At 51.9% G+C, this 25,374-nt stretch overlaps 17 protein-coding genes and 1 pseudogene across 17 annotated transcripts; 7 read left to right on the top strand and 11 right to left on the bottom strand.

Moving 5' to 3' along the window:
* Nucleotides 1-735: 735 nt before the first annotated feature.
* On the bottom strand, nucleotides 736-5,793 carry GL50803_00114626 (High cysteine membrane protein EGF-like; the record flags this gene model as incomplete). The annotated part of the gene is made up of 1 exon (XM_001704444.1): nucleotides 736-5,793. The coding sequence occupies one exon, from the start codon at nucleotides 5,791-5,793 to the stop codon at nucleotides 736-738; it is 5,058 nt and encodes a 1,685-aa protein (XP_001704496.1).
* Nucleotides 5,794-6,304: 511 nt separating this feature from the next.
* Nucleotides 6,305-8,431, top strand: GL50803_0050130 (pVSP; annotated as a pseudogene; the record flags this gene model as incomplete).
* Nucleotides 8,432-8,855: 424 nt separating this feature from the next.
* Nucleotides 8,856-10,772, bottom strand: GL50803_006140 (Kinase, NEK; the record flags this gene model as incomplete). The annotated part of the gene is made up of 1 exon (XM_001705202.1): nucleotides 8,856-10,772. The coding sequence occupies one exon, from the start codon at nucleotides 10,770-10,772 to the stop codon at nucleotides 8,856-8,858; it is 1,917 nt and encodes a 638-aa protein (XP_001705254.1).
* Nucleotides 10,773-11,232: 460 nt separating this feature from the next.
* On the bottom strand, nucleotides 11,233-12,933 carry GL50803_006139 (uncharacterized protein; the record flags this gene model as incomplete). The annotated part of the gene is made up of 1 exon (XM_001705205.1): nucleotides 11,233-12,933. The coding sequence occupies one exon, from the start codon at nucleotides 12,931-12,933 to the stop codon at nucleotides 11,233-11,235; it is 1,701 nt and encodes a 566-aa protein (XP_001705257.1).
* Nucleotides 12,934-12,946: 13 nt separating this feature from the next.
* On the top strand, nucleotides 12,947-13,435 carry GL50803_006138 (Nucleoporin autopeptidase; the record flags this gene model as incomplete). Its single annotated transcript, XM_001705206.1, has 1 exon — nucleotides 12,947-13,435. The coding sequence occupies one exon, from the start codon at nucleotides 12,947-12,949 to the stop codon at nucleotides 13,433-13,435; it is 489 nt and encodes a 162-aa protein (XP_001705258.1).
* A 41-nt stretch (nucleotides 13,436-13,476) lies between these two features.
* Nucleotides 13,477-15,513, bottom strand: GL50803_0016237 (Sperm tail domain-containing protein; the record flags this gene model as incomplete). Its single annotated transcript, XM_001705207.1, has 1 exon — nucleotides 13,477-15,513. One exon carries the CDS (start codon nucleotides 15,511-15,513, stop codon nucleotides 13,477-13,479), a length of 2,037 nt encoding a protein of 678 aa, XP_001705259.1.
* A 106-nt stretch (nucleotides 15,514-15,619) lies between these two features.
* Nucleotides 15,620-16,033, top strand: GL50803_006135 (Ribosomal protein S17; the record flags this gene model as incomplete). Its single annotated transcript, XM_001705208.1, has 1 exon — nucleotides 15,620-16,033. One exon carries the CDS (start codon nucleotides 15,620-15,622, stop codon nucleotides 16,031-16,033), a length of 414 nt encoding a protein of 137 aa, XP_001705260.1.
* An 11-nt stretch (nucleotides 16,034-16,044) lies between these two features.
* On the bottom strand, nucleotides 16,045-16,536 carry GL50803_0027739 (uncharacterized protein; the record flags this gene model as incomplete). The annotated part of the gene is made up of 1 exon (XM_038046011.1): nucleotides 16,045-16,536. The coding sequence occupies one exon, from the start codon at nucleotides 16,534-16,536 to the stop codon at nucleotides 16,045-16,047; it is 492 nt and encodes a 163-aa protein (XP_037902376.1).
* Nucleotides 16,537-16,613: 77 nt separating this feature from the next.
* Nucleotides 16,614-16,988, top strand: GL50803_006133 (Ribosomal protein L29; the record flags this gene model as incomplete). The annotated part of the gene is made up of 1 exon (XM_001705209.2): nucleotides 16,614-16,988. One exon carries the CDS (start codon nucleotides 16,614-16,616, stop codon nucleotides 16,986-16,988), a length of 375 nt encoding a protein of 124 aa, XP_001705261.2.
* Nucleotides 16,989-17,046: 58 nt separating this feature from the next.
* Nucleotides 17,047-18,684, top strand: GL50803_006132 (Major facilitator family protein; the record flags this gene model as incomplete). Its single annotated transcript, XM_001705211.1, has 1 exon — nucleotides 17,047-18,684. The coding sequence occupies one exon, from the start codon at nucleotides 17,047-17,049 to the stop codon at nucleotides 18,682-18,684; it is 1,638 nt and encodes a 545-aa protein (XP_001705263.1).
* A 198-nt stretch (nucleotides 18,685-18,882) lies between these two features.
* Nucleotides 18,883-19,206, bottom strand: GL50803_0016236 (uncharacterized protein; the record flags this gene model as incomplete). The annotated part of the gene is made up of 1 exon (XM_001705214.1): nucleotides 18,883-19,206. One exon carries the CDS (start codon nucleotides 19,204-19,206, stop codon nucleotides 18,883-18,885), a length of 324 nt encoding a protein of 107 aa, XP_001705266.1.
* Nucleotides 19,207-19,234: 28 nt separating this feature from the next.
* Nucleotides 19,235-20,011, top strand: GL50803_0014119 (Zinc finger domain; the record flags this gene model as incomplete). Its single annotated transcript, XM_001705215.2, has 1 exon — nucleotides 19,235-20,011. The coding sequence occupies one exon, from the start codon at nucleotides 19,235-19,237 to the stop codon at nucleotides 20,009-20,011; it is 777 nt and encodes a 258-aa protein (XP_001705267.2).
* Nucleotides 20,012-20,092: 81 nt separating this feature from the next.
* GL50803_0019003 (Ribosomal protein L24A) lies at nucleotides 20,093-20,401 on the bottom strand (the record flags this gene model as incomplete). The annotated part of the gene is made up of 1 exon (XM_001705216.1): nucleotides 20,093-20,401. One exon carries the CDS (start codon nucleotides 20,399-20,401, stop codon nucleotides 20,093-20,095), a length of 309 nt encoding a protein of 102 aa, XP_001705268.1.
* A 60-nt stretch (nucleotides 20,402-20,461) lies between these two features.
* Nucleotides 20,462-21,478, bottom strand: GL50803_0016235 (Kinase, CAMK CAMKL; the record flags this gene model as incomplete). The annotated part of the gene is made up of 1 exon (XM_001705217.2): nucleotides 20,462-21,478. One exon carries the CDS (start codon nucleotides 21,476-21,478, stop codon nucleotides 20,462-20,464), a length of 1,017 nt encoding a protein of 338 aa, XP_001705269.2.
* A 209-nt stretch (nucleotides 21,479-21,687) lies between these two features.
* On the bottom strand, nucleotides 21,688-22,203 carry GL50803_0016234 (uncharacterized protein; the record flags this gene model as incomplete). The annotated part of the gene is made up of 1 exon (XM_001705219.1): nucleotides 21,688-22,203. The coding sequence occupies one exon, from the start codon at nucleotides 22,201-22,203 to the stop codon at nucleotides 21,688-21,690; it is 516 nt and encodes a 171-aa protein (XP_001705271.1).
* A 48-nt stretch (nucleotides 22,204-22,251) lies between these two features.
* Nucleotides 22,252-23,280, top strand: GL50803_0013274 (uncharacterized protein; the record flags this gene model as incomplete). The annotated part of the gene is made up of 1 exon (XM_001705221.2): nucleotides 22,252-23,280. One exon carries the CDS (start codon nucleotides 22,252-22,254, stop codon nucleotides 23,278-23,280), a length of 1,029 nt encoding a protein of 342 aa, XP_001705273.2.
* Nucleotides 23,281-23,348: 68 nt separating this feature from the next.
* GL50803_0013273 (Axonemal dynein light chain) lies at nucleotides 23,349-24,056 on the bottom strand (the record flags this gene model as incomplete). The annotated part of the gene is made up of 1 exon (XM_001705223.1): nucleotides 23,349-24,056. One exon carries the CDS (start codon nucleotides 24,054-24,056, stop codon nucleotides 23,349-23,351), a length of 708 nt encoding a protein of 235 aa, XP_001705275.1.
* Nucleotides 24,057-24,164: 108 nt separating this feature from the next.
* On the bottom strand, nucleotides 24,165-25,268 carry GL50803_0013272 (Uridine nucleosidase; the record flags this gene model as incomplete). Its single annotated transcript, XM_001705224.1, has 1 exon — nucleotides 24,165-25,268. The coding sequence occupies one exon, from the start codon at nucleotides 25,266-25,268 to the stop codon at nucleotides 24,165-24,167; it is 1,104 nt and encodes a 367-aa protein (XP_001705276.1).
* Between the last annotated feature and the right edge of the window lie 106 nt (nucleotides 25,269-25,374).

The raw sequence follows: 25,374 nt of genomic DNA, 5'->3' as shown, positions 1-25,374 counted from the left end.
CTTTCTCTTCTGGTTGGGATTCAACTCGGTTGTGTGTCCAGTCTTGCGCCCCCTCTCGGTCGTTGTCGTCGGGTCCCAGGGATGGATTCGTTCAGTTGTCAGAAGTAGGATGACAGGAGACGGTCGCTCTGGGTGACCAGGCTTTCGGCCCGGCCCGTTTGATCAGCTTCGTCAGGTGCTCGTTCGCCTTTGCAGCCATGTGGGCGATGGCGAAGGCAGCCCGGACAGAGGTCCACGTGGAGCTCCTCGAGGTGCTTCTTGGACTTGGGGTGGAGGGATCCATCCGTCCCATAGATGATCGGGAGCGTCCCGTCCTTGTACTTCTTGACCTTCTCGTTGTAGTAGGCATCCATCTGGCGGGGCTGGATGACACCCACCTCTATCGCCTTGCACTTGTCGACGAGCCAGATGTCGGGCTTCTGGTTCTGGTCGCCGTGCTGGTCTGATCTCCAGCCCGCGTTGCACGAGACACAAGCCCAGGCACCGACGACCGCACTGGATCCATGGTTGTCCTTCTGCACTAGTGGAGGGGAGCCCCTCTTGTTACCTACAACCACCCCACCCTCAGAGGGCCAGGCTTGCTGCCCGTGAGACGTCTGGACACGCTTCAGGCGAGGGACAATTACTCTCAGTAGATGATTCCTCTACTCGAGCTGAGTGAGTCTTATACCCAGATTTACAGTTTTGGAGGGCCAACTCGTGCATGCTGTAATATCTTGCATGGATGGCGGCGAACTAGAGTTGGACACTAGAACCGGCATGAGATGACCGGCTCAGTAGGGGCGCAGTGGCGTGGAGCGACGCCTTGGAGCTTGCTTGCTTCTTGAGCTTTTGCGAGCCACTAAAGCTAGGGCCTTTCCGCGGGGCGCGCTCCCTCAACTCACCGCTCTTCCTGGGCCGTATCACGAACCACCAGACGAGGAAGCCGGCCACTGCAACGAGGACGAGGAGGACGACGACCACGACTGCAATCGTTATGGTACTTGATGACTTGTTGGATGGAGCAGGGACTCCGCAGACGAAGTCGCTTGTGAGAGAGAAGCCCTCGTTGCACACGCAGCTGGGAGTCACGCCGTTCTCAGACACGCACTTGCCGTTGCCCCCGCAGATCGTCACGGTGCCGTCGGTGCCGCGCTGGACGCACTGGCTGCTGATGCAGAGCTGGTCAAGAACACTTTCATACCCATACTTGCACTCGCATGTACTATCTGTGGAAAGTGGACAGTTGCCATTCCCCCCGCAGAGCGTCCCACTGGAAACGCAGGCTGCCGGGTAGCAGAGGTTATTCAGCGAAGCCCAGCCCTGGTTGCAGCTACAGGTCGCAGAGGATCCCTCGCCGGAGCACGTGCCGCCGCCGTTGCAGACTTTCCCGTCCTTGAGACACCTTGTGGGGATGCAGTCCTTATCGACCAGAGTATAGTAACTTGCGCACAGGCAGCCGTAGGTGTCGCCGGTCTTCTCGCAGGCCCCAAAGCCGCTACAAAGCTTGTTGTTCGACGAGACGCAGCTGCTGTGCACGCAGCCGTTCTGGCCGTCGAGGCTCTGGAAGCCGTCTACGCTACAGTTGCACTTTTTAGTGTCTTCACTGCATGTTCCACCGCCATCGCAGACCTCGGCCAGGATGCTCTCGTGTGCCCCGAAGCACTCCTTGACAAAGCACTGGCCGGTCTTCTTGTCTGTGCGGTATCTGCTGCTGTTGCATCTGCACAGTCCTGTCCCGGCGACAGGGCCCTCTACGCATGTCCCGCGCCCCTTGCATATTGCTTTGGGGTCGCTTCCATCCGAGATGCACTGGCTATAAACACAGATGTTTGTCCCGACTAGGGTTGTCCCGGGGTTGCAAACACACGCCCCAGTGTCCTCGCCGTTATCATTGCACGTACCCATGCCATAGCACGTTTTTTCTGTCTGATCGTATGGATCCGACCAAACGCATCTGGATTTTCGGCACTTCTTGCTAGCACTGTCAACGACGAAGCTCGAGTTGACGCAGACGCAAGCAAAACTGTTTCCGCTAAATTGGCAAGCCCCTACGCTAGTATTTTCCTCCGTGCCACAATTGTCTGCCGGACAGCCATTGAGGTAGCACTGTGCATCTGTGTGTTCCTTGTAGCCATTTGCACACGTCTCACATTTGGTACCATCATACCCAGGCCTACACTCGCACTTTCCTGGGTCTGTCTTGAACTGACAGGTCCCTCTTCCGTTGCATATAGTACTGGAATTTGTCTCTGATACAACACAGACAGCTGGTACGCACAAATAACGGCGATCGTCTGCAACCGTTTGATAATTTTCGTCACAATTGCACGAGTACCCCACAATATGATCCCCTATACACTTCCCATGTCCAGAACATTCAACGTATCCCTCCGGACCTCCAGAAAGAGAGTCGCTAAGACAGGTTTTCTTCATACACTTTCCATTTGTTATTTGAATAATGTCATATCGATTTATGCACTTACAGTATGACTTGGATGATTGAGTAGCATTAAGAACGCATGTTCCAAACTGCTTTCCACCGCACATCGTCCTCACCTGCTGATTAGTCAAGGTTGTGATTTCAAATATGCAAGCTTTTGGTAGACAGAACCCATCAAGTTCTTCATACTCGTCAGGCTTCGGGTCCTTGCACTTACAAGCGTAGTCTCGACGATCGCCGTGCGACGCTATCTTTGTGCACACCCCAACGGTCTCGCCACCGCACACAGACTCAACAAGTTGTCCGCTATCATCTACGGTGTTAATAAAGCAGTTGATGCCAAAGCAAGCCCTTTTAAATAACTTTGTCCCCAGATCGCATACGCATCCTGTGGGCCCACAACTGCCTAGTCCTCCACAGATAATCGGCGGTTCCACTCCGTCCTCACTAGAAATGCACTCACTTAATATACATGTTTCTCTCAACTCCCCATTCACATCTCTAAGTGTGACTAGCTTAGCACCAGACTTGCACTCACACCGCCTATTCTTCAACAAAGATCCTTCTCCGCCACATGTTCCTAACCCATTGCATGCAATAGTGGGATCACTCAGCAGCCTTCTGTAAACACACTTACTTGGAATGCATTCCGAATTGAGCTGGCCCCTCTCATAGCCTTCGGAGCAGACACACCCGTAATAGTAATTACTCCCCTGCACGCATGCAGCCAGGACATCTCCTCCGCAATAGACGTTATCATACGATACGCAACGCTGATGAACACAGATCCCATTGACAGATCTATACGGAGTAGTACACTTGCAGGAATATGTGCCCTTATCGTTTGTACAATCTCCAGTTGTCCCATCGTAGATTTTGCACTCAACATACTTAATTTCTCCGTTATGCATTACCTTTCCGGCGCATCCTGGATGAGTGCAGTAGCCCCCGAAGGCCTCCAGTCCGTCGCTGCACTCGCAGCCGTACCGGCCAGTCAGCTGGTTGTATGCGCAGACCCCCTTTCCGGAGCAGACAAGCACGTTGATATCCGGATTCCTTATGTTATCTGATATGCCAACTGGCAGGCAGTCGTAGCTGTAGCACATGTCACCGATCTTGAGGAAGCCATTGCTGCAGACGCAGGTTCCAGTACTGTCTATATATCCCGCCCCGGGGCCGCCACAGAGTCCCCTTGCTCGCTGAGTCTTTGGATCAGCGTTCTTACTCTTTGAAATGCACGTCTTGTTGTACGTAACATAGTCCCCAGTGCAATTACACTGCCACGTTGCGTCCCGTCCGACAGTGCATTCGAGTGTAAAGGTAGACTGAGGAATACAGTAGTCTGGTGCATAGGGGCCAGCAAGACTCTTGTTGAGCTTGCATGCATCAGTAACACACGCCTTCAAATTTGGATCCCATTTAGCAGCAGTCCCACAATCACACTCGTATCCGCTTTTATCCTTCTTCTGAATACAGTCTCCCACGCCGCCGCAGTAATTGTACCACATATGACTGGATTTGCCATCGTGACAACTCTTGTGCATACATGTGCTATTGTTTTCCCCAAAGTGTACAAGGTGAAAGTCAGTTGGACAGTGAGTACATGTTTCAGGCAGATCGGGTTTTTCGGAAGGTTTAGCGCACGTAGGCAAGTTACCAGTTGACAGGTTTTCTGTTATATTCTCAAGGAATCCACAAAAGAATCTTCTTGTCTTGTCTATCTTACTGATAAATACACATCCAGGTTTAGCAGAGAAGGTGCCGTTGTAGGCGGAGACATTTCCACTATCAGCATCTTTAGGGACGCATGTGATGAACGGATTGCTCGGATCACCATAAGTGGTGTACGTGCCTGTGTTCCCGCAGATATCCTGAGCAGTAGCCGTGCGCAGACTGGGCTGTGGATCCGGTGGCTGTTGCTGCACAATGCACTTCTTTGCAATACATTTCTCGCCAATCACTTGCGCGTTCTGTTGATCACATTCTGCGCACTTAGCTCCTGTGTAGATAGGCGAACACTGGCACGTCATCGTATCAGGAGCCTCAGCACTAACGACAATGCGTCCATGATCGCTGCAAACCGTGGCAGGGCTATCTACCAAAGTGCTCAAGATGCAACGCCCCGGGGCGACGTAGGTATAATCAGCTTCGCAAGTACACTTTATGTCTCGTGGGTCGTCCGTCTTGCACGTGCCGTGCCCCGAGCAGACCTTCCCAAGTTCCTCGTCCATGCACGCGGGGGACGTGCACTCTCCGTCAACGGCAATGAGCATGTCCGGGCAGCGGCAGTGGTACTCGCCGTCGGACTTGACGCAGACTCCTTTATTCGTACATGAGCTCTGTTTGTTGGAAGTAAGACACCCCACTGGAACACAGGTGCCGTCTATACTCTCAGACTTCTCTGGAACACAGTTTTCACATAAGTTTCCTGTGGCAAGCCCTCGGCAATCGCAGCTATAACCAGCGCCGTCACGCACACAGGCGCCCACTCCGCCACATATTTTCGCAGGGGTTTCGGTCGTGCATGTAGGAGAGGTACAGAACTTATCGACCTGGACTGCATCTGGGTCGCAGGCACACTTGGGGGCACCGTCGCCCTCTTCTATACATTTTCCAAAGCCCCCGCAGACGACCGGGGACCCGTCGATCGTGGCCACGCACTCCGTCTTGACGCACCTGTGCCCAACGCGTGTGTAGCCATCATTGCACTTGCAGCGGTAGCGGTACGATTCGCGATCGAGGCCCACGTCGAGGGTGCACGTTCCCTGGCCTGAGCACACGATGCCATCCGAGTCCTGGCAGGCCCGCGCATTGCACGTAGGGAGGGCGTCAGACGAAGAGCTTTCCACAGCGATCGCGTTGGCGTCGTCGCACGACTGGCAGAGGCCCCCGCGGTAGATCGGGTAGCAGTCGCACGCGTAGTCGTCAGCACTCAGCCCGGCCAGCCCGGGGTCCTTCAGGAGGCAGCGGCCGCGGCCGTTGCAGGGGGCCTTCGTTGCCTCCTGTCCTGAGAGGTCACCTGTGTTGAAGCAGCCCCTCGGCAGGCACTCGTCCTCGTAAGACACGAAGCCAGCAGGACAGGGGTCGCACGAGTACGCCCCCGCGTAGTAGGTGCACTTGTTCGACTCTGTGCACTCCGTCCCGTTCACGAGGCAAGCGTAGTTGACGGCCCTGTCTGTGGATGCCTTGCCAGTATTAGTAGTTACCCTGCGGAACCCTGCACGGGGGGCGTCGCACGCAGCCCCCGCCCAGCCCCGCCTGCACTGGCAGAAGTGTGCTCCGTCCCCGTAGGCGCAGTCTCCGTTAACACATGCAGGTCCTGTCCCGCACGCCTCGGCGAGACATGCAGCAGCACACAGGAGAATCAGCATGCGGTGTGCCTAGGACTGGCTTGGCTTATTTATTAGTATGTTGTAAACATAAGAAGGAAACCTGTGAACTGATCGGTACGAGAGAAAAGCCATGTCCAGGCCAGCCCCGGCTATCCCCGTGGTAGGGCGAACCGATGCACTGGAGAGTTGCATCAAGTCACGCGCTTTTGGAAACACCCACTCTACTTCAGTGGCGTGTTACATAGTCAGATCCCCAATACCGGATTAGGGCACCGGGCCTCAAGGGCTGTTCACAATCGACTGAGCAATAAACTACGTACGGAACTGAAGCCAGACGAGTCAGGGCTTGCTCACTGTAGCCATCTACTGGGAGCATAGCTTCTAAGAAGGCCGAGCGCCGCCCACCACAGGGTCTACAGGGCGCCTATCGACCACATCTCAACATGCACTCCCCATTGCAAGCACAACATTCGGTACACAGCGGGCGGCGGAGGCGGACCCTCTGAGGCGGCACCCACTGCTGTGTGTAGGAACCACGCTTGCAGTCACACTCGCGGCGCCTTGTCAGCCAGACGGAGACCATGCCGCGAATTGCCAGACCGATAAGTGCGAGACGGTCGGGTACTCCGAGATCTGCACCGGGTGCAGGGCCGGGGGCGTCCCGGTCGGCGGCTTCTGCTGGCCCCCCGGCTCCCCCCAGGCCGCGGCGGCCGGGTGCACCAGGGCAGACGGGACCGCGTTGGCGGGCTCGGATACTGCCTACGGGAAGTGCGGGGACGGGTACTTCCTCTTCATGGGCGGGTGCTACAAGACGAGCCAGTGGTCTGAGATCTGCACGGCGGCCGACAAGGGGGTGTGCACCACCTGCAAGGCAGGCGCCGCGTATCTATTCCAGAACCCGGCCAGCCCAGTAGCCCCTGGCAACGAGTGCGTGCTTTGCTCAGACGTCACTCCGCGAGACGGAGTCACGGGGGTGGCGGGCTGCTACACATGCACGGCGCCAGGTGGCGGTACAGGGGCTGCCACGTGCACTGCATGCCAAGGAGGGTACGCTACGAAGGATGGTGCATGTGTGCAATGCGGACCCGGCTGTTTGACGTGTGAGTCTGCTACGCCGACCCAGTGCACCGCCTGCCTTGGGGGGAAGTTCCTGAAGGGCACTGAGTGTGTAGAGGCTGGTGGATGTGGTAGTGATAGCTATGCAGACCCAAAAGCAGACGAGTGCAAGGCCTGCGCTACTGACATAGCTGGGTGCGCGGCATGCGAATATAGTGACGCCACGGGAAAGCCGAGGTGCACCGATTGTAACGGGAAGCTGGTAAGAACTGCTGCCGACGGGACGACGACGTGCGTGGAAAAGACAGACGACGGCTGCAAAGCCACCGATAGTGGGCTATTCATGAAAGACGACGCAACAGCGTGTATTCTATGCAGCGACACAGTGACAGAGCAAGAGAAGAAGAACCAGGGCATCGTCGGCTGTAAGAAGTGCTCGAGGACTGGCGCCACACCGCCGACCTGCACAGAGTGCCTGGAGGGGTACATCAAGAACACCAACAGCGGCTTCACATGTGACGCCTGTGGCGAGAACTGCGCAACCTGCTCTGAGAAAGCTGACAAGACCAAATGCCAAACCTGCAAGACCGGGTTCTTCTTGAGAGGGGGCACTTCCCCCGGCACATGCGTCCCCTGTGATAACCCGACAGATGGAGTCGATGGGTGTGCAACGTGCACCTTCGCTGGCTCGTTGACCTGCAACTCCTGTAAGCTCAACTATCGCAAGGAGGGAACCAATCCGGTGAAGTGCACAAAGGCCTGCGAGGACCCCACGGCCTGCGGGGGGACGTCTGGGACCTGCGGGGCGACCGTCGTTGACAGCGCCGGGGCGTTCTCCCAGTACTGCTCGCTGTGCGGAGACCCCGCCACGTTCCCCATCGATGGCGTCTGCACAGGAACTAAGGGTGACAACACCTGCGAGAACGGCGTCTGCACCCGGTGTGCTGCCGGGTTCTTCCTGTACATGGGCGGCTGCTACAGTACTCAGAAGGCTCCTGGCAGCCACATGTGCAAGACTGCCGAGGGAGGGAGGTGCACCGCCCCCAGCGAGAACGGCCGGTACTTTCTGGTCCCGGGGGCATCCAATACTGATCAGTCTGTCCTGGCCTGCGAGAACCCCCTTGGCACAGTGATAGGGGCTGGCAGCACCGCTAAGGCATATGTGGGGGTATATGGCTGCACAGCATGCACGGCCCCAGCAGCGCTAGAGGCTCCTGGCATGGCCCCCGCCACGTGCACAGCGTGTAGCGCCAACAACAAGCCCAACCTGGCTGGGAGCGGGTGCTTCGCATGTGCCGTTGTTGGATGCTCACACTGTGATATGGACAACAAGTGCTCCGCCTGCACAGAGGGGGGCAAGAGGCCGAACACAGACGGCTCCCAGTGCATCGCCTGCAGTATCGACGGGTGTATCAGGTGCAGCGAGGAGAACAAGTGCGGCCAGTGCGGGGACGACTACAGGCTGGAGGGTGAGGCGTGCGTGTCCACCAAGCCCAGCGGGGGCAGCAGAAGCGGCCTCAGCACAGGCGCCATAGCAGGTATCTCCGTCGCTGTGGTGGTTGTCGTGGCTGGCCTTGTGGGCTTCCTCTGCTGGTGGTTCATATGCAGAGGGAAGGCATGACTTAGGTAGTAAACGCGCCGATGAATCCTGCTCGTGACTTTCTGGGCACCGATTGCGAGGGAGCCCCCGGTGCGTGATAGGTTCTAGGAATATGGTGAGCAGTGGCGTCCACATCCTTGCAAATATACCTCATTCCTATGTCCTGGACACTGCTATATACTAATACTCATGGTCGGCTATCAGGCTGAGAACGTGACAATTGCAAATTGTGGTACTTAGTAATGGATATGAACTCAGGGAAAATACGGCACGCATACTTAAGAACAGGCTGAATGTCGGTACTTTATTAGCTAATGTAAGTTTATCAGATTGCCTTTTTCGTAGTAGTCCCATTACTATGCCTATCTAAATCCGCACATGAAAAACCGCATGCAGAAATTAGCAATGTAACCATACTGATCTGATTTACACGATTTGCGTCCTATCACAGGAGAGTACATTGCTCTTCTGGATATTGAGAGAGAAAGTCTGCAATCTCTGAGTGTCCAAACTTAAGAGCCATAGTACGCGCTGTCCGCCCTAGATTATCTTTAACTCCTTTCTCATGATCCACAAGTATCCTTACTACATCAATGTACCCGTGCTTAGCTGCCTCCATCAGTGCTGTAAGACCATGACGATTCTGCATTCGAGACTCGTAGGGTATAAGGAGTTCCACAATCTGAGAGTGGTTATTGTATGCAGCACTGATAAGCGCAGTGCTTTGCGTCAAGCTCCGCATCCCCTTTTCATGCTCAACAAGAAGCTGCACGATGTCAAACTGGCCTTCGTTCGCTGCAATCATAAGCGCACTATAGCCCATGTTATTCTTCATGCCCACTTCGCAAAGCAAGAAGGGAACAACATTCACGTTTCCACGTTGTACAGCCAAGATGAGAGCTGTTTGGCTCATACTATCTTGTAACCCTCCCTCACGAGAAGCTAGGAGCTGCACCGCTTCAAGATGATTTTGGCTAGCAGCATACATGAGCGCTGTCTGATGAAGCTCATCACGAAGTCCCCCTTCGTACTGAAGAAGCGCTTCAACTGCTCGTGTGAATCCTTGTGCCGCGGCACCCATGAGTGCTGTTCTAGACTTGACAGAAATTCCTGCCAAGGAGTTCAGTCTCTTGGTTTTCATCCCTGCCTCGTATTGTGCCAATAGGTGAATGGCCTGAGGATCGTTCATCTGAGCAGCGTGCATCAAGGCTGTTTGACCACCATTATCATAGATACCATGTTCAAATGCAACAAGGACCTTGATAGCATCATACTGCTTTTTAACAGTTGCATGCATTAGTGCTGTTAACCCCGCTGCATCTTGAGCACGGACTCCCTCACCAGTATCGATTAATTGTTTTATGACGTCAACATTTCCGGAGCGAGCTGCACACATTAATGTCGTGAGGCCATCGCTTCTTGGTAGGAGCTGCCTTTTTTCTATAACACTATGCAGCATGGATATTTCCAAAGCCAGTTGCACGACGTCTCTTTCAAGAATATCTAGGCGAAAGTAGTTCTCTATATCAGCTAGTGATTGGCTATCCTGTAGAATGGATGATAGCTCAGATGAAGACATTCTACTGATTGGATCAAAGATAAGTAGGCGTCGGATGATATTATTAAGTAATACATCCTCGACACTACTTAAGTCTGGTACCCATCCTTCAGCGAAGCCACATTCGAGCATACAGCCACTTATAAACTCAGGTCTGTTCTTTGTTGCGAGCTCATACAGAATGACCCCAAGACTCCACATATCAGCTGCAGGCGTAAGGTCAGCATCTAGTAATATCTCTGGCGCCGTGTATACTGTATTGCTAAACTTCTGCCTGCTTCTATGAACGCCCGCATTGGAGAGAGCAAACTGTCTTCCATCTTCGTTGACAAGGATATTAGCAGGCTGAACTCTTCCGTGTACTATAGCTGACAGAGATTCTCTGTCCTTATGCGCACTGTGGAGGTATGCGAGAGCGGCAGAGACTTGGGTAACAATTGTAAGTATTTGTGACTTCGAAAATTGCAGTCTTCTTAGCCTGGAAGTACGTATCATAGTCTCAAGAGATGTGCAGTAGCGGTCCATCTGCACGTATAAGTATCCATCGTGTTCTATGGGGAACTCGGAGTGCACGATGTTTGGGTGATGGATGCGCGCAAGGTCCTGGAACGACATCCTCAAAGCTTTAAGCTTTGCTTCCTGAAGACCGTAAATCGACACCTCTTTAATAACTTTGCCAGGGCGGGTGATGTGTGCATAGATGCTTGCACCCACTCCTTGGTAAAGTACAGGACCCAAGGCGTCTACGATGGCCTCTCCCTCAGGTTTCTCGAGCGGAGAGCTGGTGGGGCTTACACTGGCCATGAGGCTGCTGATATTTTTGGTAAAGCCTTGACTTCAATCAGCTTTATAATTGATAGGCTTTCTATCCGTAGAACCAGGTAGTAAGTTCCGTAGCATTAGTTTACTGGGACCGGTGGCCCTAGTACTGAGTATCCACCTAACAAATCAATCCCATCTTACTTTATAATCTAAGAACTTCTGGTAAAAGAAAATTATAGACTTTCAGATTACCTCTCCTCAGGGGCCACCTCTTTAATTGATGTAACACTGTAGGTCACTGTTGTTCTGTTAAAAGTAGAAGAATACTAGTCTCGAGACAGTGCTCTAGCTGCCTAACCATGAATACTACCCTGCTGTACATGCGTATCTGCAGGTTTACTTCTACTTCATGGTTCCTTTCATCCTCCTGTTGTGCATGAAACCGTGGAACTGAAATGAGGCAGACCCCGATTTACTACACACAAACTTGCTGTATCTGAGATTAAATGACATTGGTAGGAGTCTTGTTGCTTATCAGATGATAAGTGTTGGGGTATACTCCCTGACGAACTGACGGAAGGTTCACAAGAGCAATGGAGACCCGGACTTGACCTGACGCCCCTTGACTCGGCGTCCCTTGATACAATGCACTGGCGCTGCCGACGGCTATAGCAAGTTTCTGATCATCGATACTGAAGCTGCATATCTCTCCAAAAGACGTACCCGGGATCTTGCCCCACTCGCCAGTGTTGTTTCCAACCGTTTGATAGTATGCTATTTCAGTTCCAGCGGTGAAAAGAAACGTCCTGTGATGATCTGAATAACATGCATGTAAGATCGGGAATTGAAGCTGTTTCTGATTGACCAGTTTGTTGTTAAGGTCATACACCAGCATGCATCTGTCATTAGTAACTACCATGGCCTTAAGCCCTACTCTATCGTAGCCACACCCAATTACTCCAGAACTTAGGCGCTTATTTCCAGCAATAGTACTGAGCTTCACACTAATGGATGTATCTTCAGCAATGCTCATTCTTGAACTTATGCCTACTCCTCCCTGCTTAATATTGTAGACGATAAACGGCCTCTCATTGTTAATGTTCGGGACCATAAGTACGCAGCTAAGCGATCCTCCAGTGGTCGCTCCAGTGGACACCAAGAAGAAGTGCCCGCTACACGCTGCCTCAGCGACATCTAGCTCCGGCTTGTAAGTTCCATCGTACATTCCTACCTTAATCGTATACGCTATAGGGAGGTTCTCTTGGTTGCCGGTATTCACGTGGGCACTCCAGGAGTTCTTGCTCTGCTGGATCGTACGCTTCGGCCCAGCCTGGGTAAGCACCATCTCACTATGAAAGATGTACTTGCCAATTGTAGCTATCTGGAAGACTGGGCCACTATAGGTGCCAATTTGCACGGGCTGGCTGCCCTGCTGAATTACATACAGGCCGTTCATTGTCCCAGTAAAGATCTCCTTGTTATTATTGACCGCCAAAGAAAGAATTGGGCTCGACAGCTTGAATTGCTGAATAGGCGCCTGTGGGGCAGTTGTGGATCCTATGGCAACGGTACCATCAATCAACCCGTAAACAAAATCTGTCTTATCGATAATTTGGATACACACTACATCGGCGTTGGTGTTGCTGGCCGTATTATAAATGCAGGTATTTCCATTCTGATTTGAAATTTGGCCCACAGCATTTCCAAATCCCATGGTGGTCCCCATGGATCCTTGGTTGTTAACCATTGGCCCACTAAATAAGTTATTTTGTTGCTGATTAAACATCCCAGTGCCCATTGAGGTTGTCTGGCTGCCCAATGTCCCAAATGAATTGCTTTGCTGTGTAGTGCCTGTATAAGTTTGTCCAAAAGATGTTCCAAACCCTCCAAAGGACGATTGCCCGGGTCCTGTGGAAAGCTTGTTCATTGAGCTGTTAAACCCCCCTACCTGAGGTGTCGAAAGAAAGTTACTACTAGATGTAGTGAATTGATTCTGCGGTTGGCCAAACACGTTGCCTTGGCCCGTATTCAGTTTGTTGCCCAAAAATTGATTCGTGGTAGACGTTGAGAACGCGTTCCCAAAAGTCGAGCTTAGCGAGTTCCCCTGTGTGTTTTGAAAAGGGTTCTGCTGCGTAGGTTGTTGTCCCTGGTTGAAAAAATTCAGGCCAAAGCCCTGTGCTCCATTGGACTGTTGTCCATACATTTTTTAAGCTCGGATGGCCCCTCTAGCCACTAGCAATATCTTCGCTCGAATGGATTCTGAATGCGTGTATAGTCCACGAGCCGTGCCTACTGGAAGGCCCATCCTCGACAATAGATATCGCTACAATCCCTCTGCAGAACTTCTGCGCAAATTGTCTCTTACCGAGCTGCAACGTGTTAACAACTTCATGGTGTCAAATGAGTACGGAATGATATGCTGGTCTGGTGAAACTGACATATCTGGCGTGGACTTTACCAAGGATCTGGTGCTGGAGAAGGGCGGCTGCGAGGTCTACCCCAATGGTAATGCACCGCCGCGGGGCACTAAGCTCAATAAGCACGCGATTATTACACTTCTCCGCATCGAGTTTTTCCTGCCCGGGCCGCAAGAATCCTTCCTTCAGACGCAGGTAGAGCAGAGAACCCTGGAAATGGGCGCCCGATTCATTTCCTTTGATAACGTCACCGGAAAGTGGTCATTTGCCGTCGACTACTTCGTCTAGCATTATTCGCATCATAATTTACTCATCACTTTAGACAGTCATCAAGCATGCGCTGGCTGAGCGTTACCGACAAATTGTGTGTTGTTTGTCTCAGGAACAACCATCGTTCCGCCCACACTCAGTGCTTGCCGCTCCTGAGAGATGTATTGTTGAAGGAGGTTCCGCAACTCTTCATTCTGAGCTGCTAGCTGATCATTATGCGTCACTAGGTCTGTCCGGGCCTGCAGGATCTCTTTGTACTGAATCAGGGAGTCGTCCAAAGCTTTCCAAAGGACCTGTTTCTCCGGAGATATAAGGTTGGCGAGCTCTCTCCAGAAGGTCTTGAGGGACGCGTTGCTCCAGATGCCGCCCTTCTTTGAGCTTCCTGCTGTAGTGGTCTCACCTTGCCGCCCAGCCTCTCGTTTAACAACCACCTCAGCTGCAAATGCACGCAGAGAGTTCACGATCTTGTCTCGTGGCAATAGTTCAAATCCCTTTCCGTTAACAGTAACGTGTGTGAACAACAAGTCAAGCTCACTTGCATTTCGTATTCCCAAGGTGGAGAGGAGTGCATCGGTACGCATCTTGGGTGTCAGTTCCTCGCCTGGTGCCATAATCTTTAAGAGGTCATCACTTGCAAGGAAGCTTGCTTCAGCCGCTAGCTCTGTCAGAAGTCGCGAGGCTGCAACAGGCCCCAAGGCGCACGATGCAATGGGATCAATTGAGCGGGTAATATCCAGGATTGAATTTTCCTTGGTAACGGTCATGGTGTCGTCATACTCAGCGACTCCAGCTGCATGCTGTAACTTCTTAAGCATCACCATCACAGAATACTCTATTGAGCTTTCATTAATCCCTTTCTTGGCCTCAACACAGAGCACAGACTCGTTGATGATCTGCTCTGCTAACAGAAGGTCCCTGAGGGACTCGGCTATGCGACGCTCATGGTATGCCCAGAGTTCACGAAACTTTTGGGTGTCTACTCGTTCAAACAACTTGAACTTGGCCTGGAGGTCGCAATATAAGTTGGACATTCGCTTGTAAGATGTTGATAGCTCTAGATTCTCCTCCCTGAGTTGACTATCTATGGTTGTGTGCCGCGCAATGAGGGCGGTAAGCTGATTTTGAAGCTTTGAGATCTTTTTCTTTTGCTGGACCATGAGATTCTGGCTCTCTACGTCCCTTGCAGCAAGCAAGCGGTAGTTATATTCCAGCTTGTCTGTGTTCAATTGATAGACAGAGCGCATCTCTTCTAGCTGCTGCCGAAGAGCAACGCCCTCTGCCTCTAAGCGCCGTTTTAGAGAGGTATATTCCTCGTAGTCCTGCAGAACCTGTAAGGCCACGTTGTCGTTATATTCCTCTGCCAATTTAGTGCGCGCATCAAGAGACGCATTTTCTATTGCAGTTATCTCGTCGCGCAGCTTGTCGAGTCCTGCCTCGCGTTCTTTAATAAAAGCAGCACGATCTTCGTTGAATGCGTCTTCGCACTCCTTTATTTTGGCGAGGGAGTAATTCTTTAGTTCTCCCAGTACCTTTCGCATATACGTAATGACTTCATCAATCTCTTTCGATTGTTCTCGAATTAGACGGATATAATCCTCATCCACTGTGGCTAGATACTCCTCGAATGCGCTCACCACTCTATCTTTGGACTCCAACATTTCCAACGTGTATCGACGAAGCTCTAGAATTCCAGCTGCAAGCTCCTCTGGGGTATCCTTTTCCATGAGTGTCGACCACCGCATACTGAAAGAGGCATCAATCTTATTGCAAGCCGTCTTTTCATTGGCAAGCGTCTGCCGCCTGATAAGGGCGCTCTCTTTGTCTGTGTTAAAGATTACTAAGGCTTCTTTGTCAGCTCGTGTCCGTAGGCCATCGACGTGGGCCATGAAACCGCTAGTCTTGTCCCTAAACCCCGCTAGTGTGTCATACACAACTTTCTCTGCGTTTGATACTGCTATTTGGTCAACCGATGACGAAATCACCACCCCTGCGTTCTCCCCGGTTAGATCCATGTCTTGTGTTAGCTCTGCTAACTTTGCACGAATGTTCTTCCTGCGTTCGGCAATTCGCTTTTGACGGTCCGTCTGGTTGTTCATGCCGAATTTGGTTGCGTAAAAATTGCCAAAAACCGGCCCGCGGGCACGCTTAAATAATAAACCATTTTAAATTGACTTTTTACAGTAAAAGTGGCCTCGCCGCGAGATGGGCAAAGTCAGGACCAAGACAATCAAGCGTGCTGCGCGCAAGATTGTTGAGAACAATTACGAATCACTGAAACCCAAGGATTTCCAGAACAACAAGGCTATTTGCTCGAAGAGGAACGTAGCTATAATACCATCCAAGCGCCTGAGGAATAAGGTTGCTGGCTATGTCACAACGCTCATGAATCGCGTCGTTAAGGGACCCGTCCACGGCATCTCTCTGAGGCTCCAGGAGGAGGAGCGCGAGCGTAGGGACAACTATGCCCCAAAGAAGTCTGAGTTTGATGTAGAGAACATCACCGTCTCTGGGGCAACGCAGCAGATGATAGACTCGATTGGCTTCAAATGCATGTCCACCTCTCTGAAGGTCATCGACCCAACGATGAGAAAGAGGGCCAGGGACACCCGGGAGTAAATGATCGTCTTCTAGCTGCGCCTACGACCTTCGCGGGGTGCATAGAATCGGGCCCGCTTGAGTGCGAAAAATGCTCGGAGGAGCTTCCAGCGACGCGCAAAAGCAGCGGCAGCGGCTGATGATGAATACTTACCATCCCTACTCAGCTTCTCTACGATGTCTGCAGCCAGAGATCTCGGGCCTGCAAGACCTCCTATGTAAAGGTAGCCTGCTGAACCCCCCAAGGCCGCAGCAATCCGGCAGCTTTCGCGATGCTTCAGACGGGCTTCGGTACGTAATCGCTGCCGCCACGCACGTTGGATGCATATTGTGCTATCCAGCACGCGCTTTTTGATCTGCCTTCCCGACAAGCGCAGTTCTGGTGACAAAGCTTGCTTCTTGTTTGCACAGGATCCATCACTGAACCATGCTTGGCGTGCAAGATAAGCCTGAGTAACCATCTGGCATATACCCCTGGCTCTTTGTAGCGTCTCGCACACCGAAGAGTCAACTTGCCATGGCATCCTGTTTGCCCCTACCAGATAGATGTTATTCAATGTATTTTAAAATGAAATCTAGCGAAAAAGATCGGGGGCCCGCGATGCCCGGACTTAAAGCAAAAGATCTCGTCGGCCTCTCCCAGGAGGACCTTCAGCGCAAGTTGGCAGATCTCAAGCGCGAGCTGCTAAGCCTCCGCACAATGAAGGCCACTGCAGGCCCAGTCCCGGAGCGCATTGCCCGTTTCCGTGTCTGCAAGAAGGACGTCGCTCGCGTCCTCACCGTCATTAATCAAAAGGCAAGAGACGAGGCGCGCGCCGCGTTCGAGGGCGCGGAGCACATTCCAAAGACATTTCGTCCAAGACTGACACATGCCATGCGCTGCCAACTGACAGAGAAGCAAAAGCGCCTCCTGCCAAGCAAGCTCATGAAGCGCAAGCTCCAGTTCCCGAAGCTGAAGTATGCTGTAAAGGTCTGAGCACCCTGGTGTTAGTAAATACTCTCTTGCTTCCCTTTCACCGCGTAGAACATAGCAGATGCGGAGTGCGTATGGCGCACGTGTGAAACTCGCCAGGTTTTGCAAGGGTAGCGAGGTGGAGCCTCTTCTTCCTGAGGATTTCCAACGCTTGCGGGTGGGCACCCGCAATGCGCTATCTCCGAAGCACATCGGCTCTCCTCGCGAGCGCCTATTGGACCGACGGTTCTCCATGCACTCGACGATGTTTTACTCCGGTAGGGCGTACTGCCGTCCTTCACGGCCATCGCTCCCACCTGGTGTTATGCTCAATAAATGTGAGCTCATCCTTGTATTCACCGCTGGGATCTTCGCCGCTTTTCCTTCCATGTACATTAATGACGCTCTTGTGCCTCTTAGCACGTATCTGCCCTACTATTATAAGGGGATCACAGATTCTGCAATGGGATGGCTGACCTCTGTGCCTTTCCTTCCCTCATTAGTCATTACTATTTTAGTAGCCCCTCTAATAGACAAATACGGACCCGTAGCAGTAGGGATCTTTTGCTGCATTTGGTTTGTAGCTGTCTCCATCCTTATTCCCTTTGTGCAGGCGTCTTTTAGCTGGCTACTTGTCACCCGTGTCTTGTTTGGTCTTTTCTCTGAATCATCGTGGATCGTCCAGGCCTCTCTGATAGCCAAGTATATGCCAATCCACCTAGAGTCCTTTGGGTTCGGCCTGTGCATGAGCATCTCTACCGCAGCTGCCTTGCTTTGCTTTGGCACGATTCCTCCCCTCTTCAGCGACATAAACTTATCTGTCTTGGAGGGACCAGAGCCCATGGCTCAAGTAGAGTACCTTAGGTTAGAGAAGAGAATAATACTCTCATACTGGCTATCTGTTGTCATTGCCGTATTATCCCTAGTCATCTTTTCCGCGTGCAGTCTGCCATTGGTGAGGATTGACAAGCGAGCACGGGTGGCCCGGGAAGAATACTTCAAACACACAGCGTTCGTGCCCACGCTTCCGGTGTACATCAATACTACAATCCTTCCACGACTACCTGCAAGGCCGAATCGCTCCTCTCAGACATTCTTTCTGAAACAGCTGGTCAGCCTGCCCCCGGACTTCTGGCTAATTAACTTCAGCTTCAGCATCCTCCTTGCCGTTTGTGAGAGCTGTCAGACTCTTCTTCTCACCTTCATTCAAGTGCAACATGAGGAGATCACTAGCCATACTGCGGAGTACTTTGGTGTCATGCGGACCCTCTTTGCCGTCATTTTTGGGCCACTTTGTGGAATCCTTGCTGGCGCAGTCGGCAGGCGGCCCTTTCTGGGGTGCATTACGTACATCAGCATTACTGTGGCATTTGTCCTCATCATGGTCCTCCCGGCGTGGTACAATCTGATTCCGATGGCGATCATTGGGATTGCAGACGGTGGTAGCTCGGCCTTCCTCAAGAGCCTCTTCAGCAAGGTTGTGAGCAGCTCTCAAATCAACACTGCCTATGCCATTTCGGAGAGTTTTCTTAATGTCTATCAGTTTGCTCTGCCTCCTCTCGCGGGGTTTGTTAGTGATCTTGTTCGTCTAAATAATGGCAAGTCGTATGGGACTCCCTTGACATTTACCGGGGTCCTGATTGTCGGTACAATTATTATCTTTATTAGTATACGTCGAGACAAGTCTGTCTTTCGAGGAAGACTTAGTTCACGCACGTAGAGAAGAGTGGAATGATGCAGTAGCAAGCTAATCTCTGTCCGTGGGCTCTGGGAGTTTACTTACCTGTTGCGTAAAAACTCTGAGCGTTCCAGTGAGTTCAAAACTAAATGAAACAACAGTGAAAAGTTTTGTCGGGCAGCTTAGAACAAGGTATTCGATTTACCAGCTCTACACAATCTTGGAGTATAAAGGAGGAGATTAGCAAGAGGAATGATATGTATTAAGCAGGAGTGCTTTGCCCAGCAGAAAGAGGACGCCGACAGACAATCCCGTGCACAGCCAGAGTAGTGGATATTGCCTCTCCTTTGCTGCAGCGGTCCTTATGGCACTTTCTTGCTTGAGTGACTGATAATAGTTGCGCAACTCTGCCAGCTTTTCAATCTTTGCACGTCGACTTTCTTCTAGTCGCTGCAGCCCAAACCGCATCATCTCCAGCTCATTTTGTGCAATAGAAACATCTAGTTCTAGCCTATTCGTATACTGCTCTCGGGGATTGGGCTCGCCAAGCGAATCTGGACACATGGTATCGCCACTATTTTTTGGATTCTTGATGGAGTCATGCAGTGCATGCCAGCAACCTGCTCGCTATCGCTGCCCCTCATGCCAGCTCATGACATGCTCACTAGCATGCTTCACGACACACAAGGAAGTCACCGGGTGCAGTGGAAAGGCAGACCTTCCAACCGCCTATATCCCCTTAACAGAGTATGACGAGAATGCCTTCTACCGGGATATAGCTTTCCTTCAGCGAAAGATTATCCATGCACCGGAATCCCGTGCTTCTGATGATGCCATGGATCCGCCTTTCGCGCTCTGGACGTCAGGCAGGCAAAGCCTCGCTACCCTTCAGGCACGCTACAAAGAGTACATAGATTTGCCCTATTTTACTGAGACGCAACGCGCTATAATGCAAGCGTGTTTGCAGCGCGAGACGTTCCTGTGCATGGCACCACCTGCATCTGCCAGGCGACGGTATGTCCCTACCTACGATCTCCGCGCAGACCTCCTCAAATGGCCTCTCAGGGTACGCCTTGTCAATTCAGAGACAAGTCTGCTCATAGATAGGATGCTACCCGCCATCCCAGAGACAGACACCATTCAAAAGATTCTCGAGGCGATTCTCTCCACCCCTTGCTCCATTCTGGATTCAACAGACAACCCTGCAATCTTTCTTGAGGATGAACGACTGTCTTCTGAGGCTACTCGACCTACAGAGCTTTTGCGCGCGTCTCTCCGCATCCCTCCATCTTGCTATCTCACACCACTTAGGAAACTCCTGGCCCACCACTTCCTCATGCAATACCCCGTCTTCACAATACTCACGTAGACCAAGACCCTGTCGAGCTACTTGACAGCCCACGTGCTCAATTGCCCATTTGACTAGCTGTCTACCGTTTACTCATGGCGCTTAGTTGACCCTGGAGTACTTGCTCTTAAGAGCCTCCAGCTTGGAGTCATCAATGCTGAGGAAGTTGCGCTTGCTGACCACTGCCTTCCTGGTTACGCGCTCGCGGGCCTTGACGATCACCTCCTTTCCGCGCGCTCTACGAGATGCAAGAGTCCAGCGGATCTTGCGAGGATTCCACTTGTTTAAGTAGTGCACAGAGGCCTTTCTGTTGAGGAAAATAAGGAGGACCTTGTCGTGGCGGCTCATGCGCTTGCCGTACCCAGGGAGGATCTTCCTGCCCGAGTAGCTGCACTGATTTGTCGTGACCATCGGGCACGCCCTTTTGAAGGGTTAAAAAGTGAAATTTAAATTGTTTTAAGCAGGGAACTTTTACTCGACCTCCTCGTTGAATTCGTTGTTTTCCTCTATCTTTTCCTCCCCGCTCATGATGCGCTGAGCCTTCTTAAAGATCTCGTCTTGCTTCTCGCCGTAAATCTGCTTGCACTCTTCGCGGTACGAATCAAGGTACTCCTTGTCCTGCATCACATAGTCGCTTTCCAAAATTTGAGTGAACGAAGGGCGCTTTGCAGGATCTATGTTGAGCATGGATATGATCAGCCCCATTGACTCCTTGGTGAAGTAGCCCTTCTTCACGCGGTCCTCGGGGAACGAGAATTGTCCGGTACGGATGCGCTCGAAAAGAGCCTCTAGTGTATTGGCCTGGAACGGAAGCGTGCGGCCGAGCATGAGGTAGAGAAGAACGCCGACAGACCAAATGTCTGCCTTTTCTCCGAAGTAGCCCACATTCGTCTTCGACACCACCTCTGGAGAAACATAGTGAGGAGACCCACAGGCGGTTGTCAGAAGCTTGCTGCCCCTTGTACCGGGGGCCTTCTGCTCGCCCCCTCCTTGCCCGTCGTCGTCCTCAGCATCTTCAGTGAGGGCAGAAAGCCCAAAGTCTGTGATGACGACCGATTGGCGGCCCTTTCTCAGCAGGAGATTCTCCGCCTTGATGTCTCTGTGGGATATGTGGAGCTTCTGGCAGTACTCCAGAGCGGAGCAGATCTGAATGAAGTAGCGGCGAACCTGCTCTATGGTGAAATCGTTCTCTCTGAGAGCAGTCAGGATGTCTCCGCCCTCCAGGTACTCCATGACTATATAGATCTTGTTCTTGCTGGCTAAGATCTCTTTCAGCTTGACTATGTTGGGATGCGAGACCAGACGAAGGACGACGATCTCTGTTCGTATGTGCTTGAGCTGCTTCTTAGTAAGTTGGCCAGACTTTGTTATTATCTTTATGGCAACCTCCTCCTTCGTACGTGAGTCTGTCGCCAACTTTACGGTCGCATACGTTCCCCTCCCCAGGACGCCGGTGACCTCATACGGGCCAATCTTCTTCCGGGACATATTTTTTGCCCTTCTTACAGCGTTCCTAATTATGAAACAAAAGCTCAACATTAGAGGAGTGCAGCGGCGTTTCGTTTTGGAGAAAGTAGAACGCCGCGCATGGTTTACATGAACACGCTGGAGAGTTGTGCATACAAAGTTGAGCATAACTTTGCCCTCTCTCCACACTCTTATTCCAAAGGGGAATGATGACATAAGTGGACTCTGACCTACCGTGTGGACTTCATGAAATGGTTGGCAAAGAAGCTTGGCTGCATCTTCTCCTCGGCCACCTCTTCGTGGCGCGCCCTTTCCTGCGCGTCCCTACGTTCTGCTATCGCACGTCTGTTTTGCTCTGCGACATACTCCTCGTATGCTCTACGGGCTTCTTTCTGCTCCTGCTCAAGCATCTCCTCATACTTGATCCGCTCCAGGACCTCCAGGGCGTGCCTACGGTTCTCCTGTGCCTCCAGAGATTCCTGCGCCTTCCGCTCTGAAATGAGAGTATCGAGCTCAGACGCCAATTTCTGAGCGATCTCCCTCTTTTCCTCGCGTGTGCCATGGATGGCTCGAAGCCTCTCCGCTTCCTGCTGCATGTATTGCTCTCGTCGACGACGCAGAGCTGCATCCTCAGCCGTGTACTGGCGCTCCATAGACTCCATATTGGACTTGGACGGCTCCTTAATGGGGCGGTTCATTATGCTCTGTCTCGGAGCCGTGCATGCAGTGGACCATGTAGGTTTCATTTTTTGAATTTTGCTCTTTTAATTTGTCCACAGCTGCTCGGGTCCTCCATGGCTCAGCTTTTTTATGTTCCAAAGGTGTACAACCAGGAGGCCGATACTCTTGAGGACCTTGAAATCCCTTTAACAGAAGCTCGACGTGTGGTGACCATGATCTTCAGAAGCATCAACACTGAGGATTTGGCCATATATTACGAAGGAGCTCAGTGTAACCTTTCCTTTTACCTGTTCAGTTACTTAATTAATGCAGGGGATCCAGACCAGGAGGCTGCAGATAAGCAGGGAAGCAAAACCAGCGCTGTGCACTTTCTCTATAGTAGTAGCTGCAAACGGCTATTCTCGCTCTCGCCCTCAGGGTTCATAGAAGTAACCAGGAACTACTCTAACTTCCTCCACATGCTCAGGCTTTCAGGGGCCAATCTTCTGCGGGAGGTATACAGATTCACTCCTGTGGCCAAGGCTGTAATTGATGATAAGCTCCAAGTCAAAAGTGCCACCTTGTGTGCTTACGAGTGCAGCACTTTGGCCATGATTCAGATACCAGATAAACTCCAGGACCCAGTGACTTACATCGTTAGTCTGGACCCCTATTTCGTTTACTACAGGCTAGCATTCTCGTGTCAGCTGAATGAAGGTCGTGGGGATGAAGACACGGCAGCCTCAGACTCGTCCAGTAGCAGCTACAACTTAGTCCAGCACAAGACCGTGGCAGACATCCTAATGAATGGAGTCATTATGTCTCTTCTGCTCTCTTCTCTGCAGACTCCCCTTCAAAAGCACACCTTTATCACACTGCAGTATGTTTCCGTCGAAGGGGACCAGCACGACGTTCTCTTTCACAGTGCTCCAGACCATGTACTTGTGCACACCATGTCAGATACCATTATCGAGCAGCACCAGATTTGTTCCAGCAGCGTATTCAACAATCGCTCTCCCACCCTTATATGTCCTTCTTCTCTTCTTCCCCGAGGAGTTGTCAATACAGCTCAGGCGCGGCTCATCAACAGCCTGCGAAATGCCGGTTGCATCGGGAACCCCTGGCTTTATAGGTTCCTCTCTCTGCTCAGCCTGAAGCTATGATGCCTGTCCCTGTATTCTTACTATTCATCAATGATCTTTTATCATGCTTCCATTTACACACACCTACCTCACACTGATAGAATGTTCTCCAGCTGGGACTTCAGCTGGACTACTTGCTTCTTTAGGAAAACAACTTCCTCTGCATGCCTCTTTTCATCTAAAGCACGCCTTTCGGCTTCTGTCCTCTCGGCAGCGTCCAGCCTTGCCTTATGCTCTGCCAGTTGCCTCTTGAGCCTTTCGTTTTCTGACTCTAGTTCTTCAATCTTTGCTTTCATCTCTGCTTTTCCTTGCTCGGCCAGTAACGTTTTTCTGATCCCGAACGACACTGCCGATTCATATAGTGTCTGATATGCTGCAATAGTCATGCGTAGCTCGTCACGGACGCGGGTCAGTAGCACGCCACGCTCAGCGCAGTTAATGGCGACGTGACGAATCAACTCATCGAAGCATTGGCTGTATATGTCTTCTCTGATCGGACACAAGCCCATCTCACGAGCCTGGCGAACCTTTAACTGCTGATCCAGTTTCTCTTGTAGGTTGAGGACATCAAGCCGTGTAGCTGGGGTGCTGGACACAAACTGGACCCACTGTTCTCCGTCTTGCTCGAAGGTCCTCGGGGGGAGGATAGAGTTCAGGATGTCCTCTGTCTGAAGAGTCCCTTTTGTGCCCTGGTTAGTGGCCTGGGATGCCTTTGCCTTCTTTTGTTTCTCCTTTGCAGCTGTTGCCTGCATAGGTGGGTCATAACGGACAAGGGACTCCCTAAGGGTTGAGCTCATTTTTTTAAAATCTCTCTTACCTGGATCTCTAGCAGAGCACGTTGTCACAGCCACTATGGTTGCTACAACTGAGCAGAGAAGAAATACAGAGTGAACAACGCGAATTCACTATTTCGTTAGGGTGTAGCGAAGGGTCTCCATGACTGCGTCTCTGCTGACGGCAAAGATAGCCCTTGTATTGCCCTTGTCATTCTTGCGAAAGACGGTTTCCCCGAAGTGAGGCGTGTCTTCCAGGACGACCTCCACAGACCCGCGCATCTCTTCTTCGATGATTGCCTCGTTACAGCAGACCATTGCGGCAAGTGGGTCACAGAGGGCGAAGTAGTCGCCTCCGTGCTTGCGAGTCATGTCCTCCATGTGCTTTGAGATGGATCGGTGGAAGCGCCCGACGAGAGACTTCGAATTGAGCTCGTCCATCTCCGCTATGCTGACGGAGGCCACAAGAGTGAGTGTCCAATCAACGACGCGAATGTTATCGAAGCTGTTGAACATCACCTGGGCCGCCACGGGGTCGCACCCAATGTTGTGCTCCGCGTGAGGCATACCGCATTCAGGCATGTTGCCCTGGAGAAGCCCCGTCATCCCACTGTCTTCGTATTGCTTTATCTTCCCAGCTGTGAATTTATTTTGCGAATACGCCTTGAAAGCAGGATAGAACCCAGCTCCCATGATGTAGAGGTCAATCTCGGCATGAAGATGGATGATGCTCATGAGACTCGTGAAGGGACCAATAGCAACTACGGAGAGGTTCTTCCCCGTTGCCTGCTTGGCGGTGACGCACGCCCTCTTGATGAGGACAGAAGGAGCCTCGTCAGAAAACGGAATGGGGGTGTCTATTATCCTCCTCTCCTCAGAACTCATATGAATACTGAAGTCGGCATCACCGAGACCATCATTCCCATGCCAGTTTTCATCATTCGACTTGCCTCGCTCTCCTTTTCCAGTCTTGAGAAAGGCCAAGTCGGATGCCGAGTCCAAAGGACCCCTACACAGGACTGGCATGGTAAATTTCACGCCACGCTGTCTGCACGACTCCCTTATGATGTTCAGGACTCGTGTAACATTGCGCTCCACGGCGCTGCGCTTGTTGTTGCCGTAAGTACACGAGACCCCGACGAGCTGGACAGTCGTGGAGAGTCCGAGGATCATCAGAGCCAGAGCGTCGTCGATGCCGCAATCGGTGTCCAACCAGACGTGCTTTGTGACAGCCATCTTTTTACTTCTTATTTAAACCCTTTATTTTTATCATTAATTGGACAGCTTTTTTTGTTTTTCAATCCGAACCCTCCCCTTGCCTATTCCTGCTAGTCTGTTAGGC

This window comes from Giardia intestinalis, chromosome 5 (genome assembly GCF_000002435.2).
Source record: "Giardia intestinalis strain WB C6 chromosome 5, whole genome shotgun sequence".
NCBI classification, from domain to species: Eukaryota; Fornicata; order Diplomonadida; family Hexamitidae; genus Giardia; species Giardia duodenalis.
Note: the sequence above shows the minus strand (reverse complement) of the source record. Positions and strands in the feature narration are given on the sequence as shown.